General features: G+C 46.8%; 1 protein-coding gene across 1 annotated transcript in view; it reads right to left on the bottom strand.

Annotated features, from left to right (window-relative positions):
• Positions 1–4,882, bottom strand: part of LOC105535027 (vacuolar fusion protein CCZ1 homolog B-like) — a 22,826-nt gene that overhangs the window by 3,858 nt on the left and 14,086 nt on the right. The window contains exons 6-7 of the mRNA XM_011973982.1: positions 4,231–4,405; positions 1,224–1,269 (exon numbers count right to left, since the gene is read on the bottom strand). Coding sequence (XP_011829372.1) covers positions 1,224–1,269; positions 4,231–4,405 — 221 coding nt within the window. The remainder of the gene's footprint in view (positions 1–1,223; positions 1,270–4,230; positions 4,406–4,882) is intronic.

Below are 4,882 nucleotides of genomic sequence, written 5' to 3'. Positions count from 1 at the left end.
CTCCGCTGGCCGCCTTCCACCAGCCACAGGCCTCCGCTCCTGAAATCACATTCCCACCTGCCCCAGTACCTCTTCCCACTTCAGAGAGCGAGATCTTGTCTCAGAGATGAAAGATCTCAAATCAGTGACCTGACCTTTCGTCTTAAGATCCTGGACAAAGGAGTCAACTAAACCTAAAGCAAGTGGGGCTGGGTGCGGTGGCTCACACCTGTAATCCCAGCACTTTGGGAGGCCGAGGCTTGTGGATCACCTGAGGTCAGGAGTTTGAGACCAGCCTAACATGGTGAAACCCCATCTCTACTAAAAGTACAAAAAAATTAGCTGGGCGTGGTGGTGTGCGCCTATAATCCCAGCTACTCAGGAGGCTGAGGCAAGAGAATTGTGTGAACCTAGGAGGCAGAGGTTGCAGTGAGCCGAGACTGTGCCAGTGCACTCCAGCCTGGGTGACAGAGTGGGACTGTCTCAAAAAAAAAAACAAACCTAAAGCAAATGGAAGGAAATACTAAAAGGTGAGAGCAGAAACAAACTCGATAGAGAAAAATCATAGAGAAAATAAATGAAACCAAAAGTGAGTTCTGTGAAAAGACTAACATTGAAAACCTTTTCCTTTTTTCTTGTGAAGATTCCAGAAGTATGAAGAACCTTCAGCTAGACTGTAGAACAAGAAACAAACAGAGAAGACTCAAATTACTAAAACCAGGAATGAAAGAGGAGACATCACTACTGACTTTACAGGAAAAATGAAGGCGCATCTGGCTTTACCTATAATACCATGAAAACCCACGTGCCGACAAATCAAATCAAACTGAAGCGGACAAATTCCTAGAAAGACACAAACTACCAAAGCTGACTCAAGAAGAAACAAAATCAAACCTCTAACAAGTAAAGAAATTAACTTATTTATGCTGGAGGTTGTAAATCTTTTCTGTGAAAAATGAGACCTTGGCGATGACCTTCAGCAGGATATAAATAACTCCCACAAGCTTAGTGTTCCAATAATGGAATGCTATGCATAGTTAATTAACTTTAAAACTTCCCACAAAGAAAAGCCCAGATGCGGAGAGCTTGACTGTGAATTCTATGAAACATGTAAAGAGGAATTAACACCAGTGCTTCACTGTCTTCCAAAAAAATAGGAGGGAACACTTCCCAACACATTCTATTGGGCCAGCATTGCCTAAAGATATCACAAGAAAACAAAACTACAGGCCAATATCCCTTACAGCCCAAGCCCGTACAGCACCCGCTCCACCTCTGGAGGGCTGGAGACTAAGGCCGGCCACACGGGGCCAGCTATGTCTCTGTGGCCAATCCCCAGTAAAAACTCTGGATCTCGAGGCTCAGGTGAGCTTCCCTGGATGGCAGCACTCCATAGAGACTGCCATACATCCTCGATGGGGAAACAGGCACTGTGCTGTCCGCATGACCCCAACGGGAGAGGACAGCCGGAAGCTCACACCGGAGTGGGACTCCATCTCAAAAACAAAACCAAAAACCAAAAACCCAGAAACCCAAAAAACCAAACAAACCTAAAGCAAATGGAAGGACTCCTGGTCCTTCCATTGGTGGCTCCTGGGCCCTGCCCCATGTGCCTCTTACCCGGGCTGATTTTAACCTGTATTCTTCTTTTACCATAATAAACCACAGCTGTGCGTATATTCTTCCTTATCCCTGGTTTTGCTTCCCGTGGTTTCAGTCATGTGAGGGACAGTGTAATAAAATACTGCGGTAAGAGGGAAGCAAACCACATTCTCATTACTTTTATTGCAGTGTATTGTTATTGTCCAATCATGATTACTATCACTTTTTGTGAGATGGGGTCTCACTCTGTTGTCCAGGCTGGAGTACAATGGCACTATCTTGGTTCACTGCAACCTCCGCCTCCCAGGTTCAAGCGATTCTCCTGACTCAGCCTCCTGAGTAACTCGGATTACATGTGCATGCCATCATGCCTGGCTGATTTTTATATTTATAGTAGAGGCAGGGTTTCACCATGCTGGCCAGGCTGGTCTCAAGTTCCTGGCCTCAAGTGATCCACCTGCCTCGGCCTCAAGTGCTGGGATTACAGGTGTGAGCCACTGTGCCCGGCCTTATTATTGCTATTAATCTCTTACTGTACTGAATGTATAAATTAAACATTATCGCAGGCATGTATGTACAGGAAAAACAGAGTATGTGAAGGGTTTGGTACTGTCCCTGGTTTCAGGCACCCCCCGGGGGTTCTGGAACACATGGCCTTTGGCTCAGGCGTACTGCTGTAGAAAGCCTTTTCTGAGTCCTGTAGTACTTCTAGTGAACTCTTACCCTAAAGGTGGTCATGGGGACTCCCAAACTCGCAGCTGGTGTCAGAAGTGAGGATGGTCTTGGAGACTTATGAACTTTGCAACTAGAAATCACTAAATTGTACATTTTAAGTGTACAAGGGTGAGTTGTATGGTACGTGCACTGTATCTCAAAGTCATTAAGAAAAACGTAAGGGCCCTTTAACACAGCCACAATCCCATTATCACACCCCAAGTTATGTCTATAGATTGACTTTAAAAACAGAAATGCAATCAACAGCATATTATACACCAGGCTTATGGAGATTTCAGAGTCATTACCTGGGTCATTCAAAGGGGAATGATTTTTTTCTTGAGATGGGGTCTCAGATTTTCGCCTGATCCACAAATGGACATTCTTCCTACTCCAATTCCTGCTCTAAATTACACCTCCAACATTTTGGTTTGCTTTTTCGACCACATCTTTCTGTAGGCTCTTCCTGGAATCTCCCCTTCCCTGCCTCTGTCACAGCCCAACTTTGACTCTCTCAAGCACGCCACGTGATGAACGAAACATCTTTTTATTTTGGCGGCTTGAACCCTGGAGCCCTCCCTCCTCCTGCTTGGTTACGGAGCTGCTGGAGGCGGGGTGTCGCCAGCAGACCTTAAGAGCCTGATCACCCCAAGATTTCCTTGTACCGTCTCATGCGTGAGAACTACTGCTCTGGATTCCCAACTGTTCTTTCCTGGTTTGTTCACTTATTCTGCTGACGGATGACCCTGTGTGACACCCTGAGGAAGGGTGCATGAGGGTAAACTTTTTGAGGCTTTTCATGTTTAACGTTTTTTTTTTTTTTGAGACAGAGCCTTGCTCTGTTGCCCAGACTGGAGTGCAGTGGCGTAATCTCAGCTCACTGCAACCTCCGCCTCCCGGGTACAAGTGATTCTCCTGCCTCAGCCTCCAGAGTAGCTGGGATTACAGGCGTGTGCCACCATGCCCAGCTAATTTTTTGTATTTTTAGTAGAGACAGGGTTTCCCCATGTTGGCCAGGCTGGTCTCGAACTCCAGACCTCAGGTGATCTGCCCACCTCGGCCTCCCAAAGTGTTGGGATTACAGGCGTGAGCCACCGTGCCTGTGCTAATGTCTTTTGTCTCATCTGTGGTTGACAGCTTGGCGTGGCAAAGAACTCTATGCTCAAATTCATTTTCTCCCAGAACTCTGAAAGTCTCTCTTCCACTGTCACATAATGTCTGGTGCTAGATATGAAACTGTTGATGCCAGTTTCATTATTTTTGAGACAGGGTTTCACTCTGTCACCCAGACAAGAATGCAGTGGTGTGATCATAGCTCACTGCAGCCTCCAACTCTTGGGCTCAAGTGGTTCTCCTTCCTCAGCCTCCTGAGCAGCTGGGACTACAGATGAGCACCACCATGCCTGGCTAATTTTTAAACATTTTTCTTTGACACAGGGTCTTACTATGTTGCCCAGGCTGGCCTCCAACTCCTGACCTCAAGTGATCCACCTTGGCCTTCCAAAGTGCTGGGACTGCACCTGGCCCATTTCCATTTTATATTAATAGATACAACTCTTCTAATTAGTAGATACTAATTTTTTAAAGTTCTTGTCTGTCCTCGGAATGATTTTTGTTTCTTTTCAGACCTCTAGTTTTGTTTTTGCAGCCATATTTAACAATGAGGGAACGAGAAGGCTCACCGGGCTTCACTCAGACTAGGATGAAGGTGTCAGTTCCGTCTGGGAGACAGAAATGCCAGAATGAGCAGGGCCTCATTCTCAGGGGCAGACATCCACGTTAGCCACTCGGGGTCTCTTCAGACTGTTTCCTTTCTTTAAACAGACCCTCACTTGTCACCCAGGGATGGATGCTCAGCTGCGGGCCTATCTGTGCAAGTATGGGGGAAGGGGAGGCTGACTGGCCTCTCTGCCATACTTCACTTCACTTCCCCACCTTTCCGGGCCCAGTCCCCACTCTGACAACTCAGGTGACCCCTCCTCCAAGTCAGGAGCTTCTCTGGGCTTCCGCAGGGCTGTGGGTCCTTTGCCTTAGCACAGGGTTGCCACTCGTATTCCAGGCCTGTTCCAGCACCGCCCTCCATCAGGTGTGGCTGACAAGTCACGTCTACCTTCCAGAGACGGACAGGACTCCCTCATCCTGACACACCCCGCTCCTTCTTGTTCCCCAACAGCATCATTTCTGAGCCTTTATGAATGAAAACTCCGCAGCCTCAGGCAGGAAAGAAGAGAAGCACATACACATGCTCGTCTTCTTTCTTGAATCAAAAACTGCCTTTAATTAGAAACATAACCTGAGTACATATCCTTACAAGATGATGTCCTGACAGAAACAAACACGATCCTTATGGAATTAGCAAGCCCATAGCCTTAAAATCAGAACAAAAGCAACATGCACAGACACGTGGCCACGGCCCCCATCCGGAGCCATTTCGAGAACAGGCAGCACCAACCTCTGACAGCCTTTGGCTTGAGAGCACGTGGGACTTCACACATTTATGAATCACCATCTTAAACAGTTCCTCTTTCACTAATAACAAAACTGTTTAAAAGGAGCTGAAAATAAACTTATTACTCTAGAAGAACAC

Source organism: Mandrillus leucophaeus, unplaced genomic scaffold (assembly GCF_000951045.1).
Source record: "Mandrillus leucophaeus isolate KB7577 unplaced genomic scaffold, Mleu.le_1.0 Scaffold1406, whole genome shotgun sequence".
Lineage (NCBI taxonomy): Eukaryota > Metazoa > Chordata > Mammalia > Primates > Cercopithecidae > Mandrillus > Mandrillus leucophaeus.
This window is presented reverse-complemented; position numbering and strand designations above follow the sequence as displayed.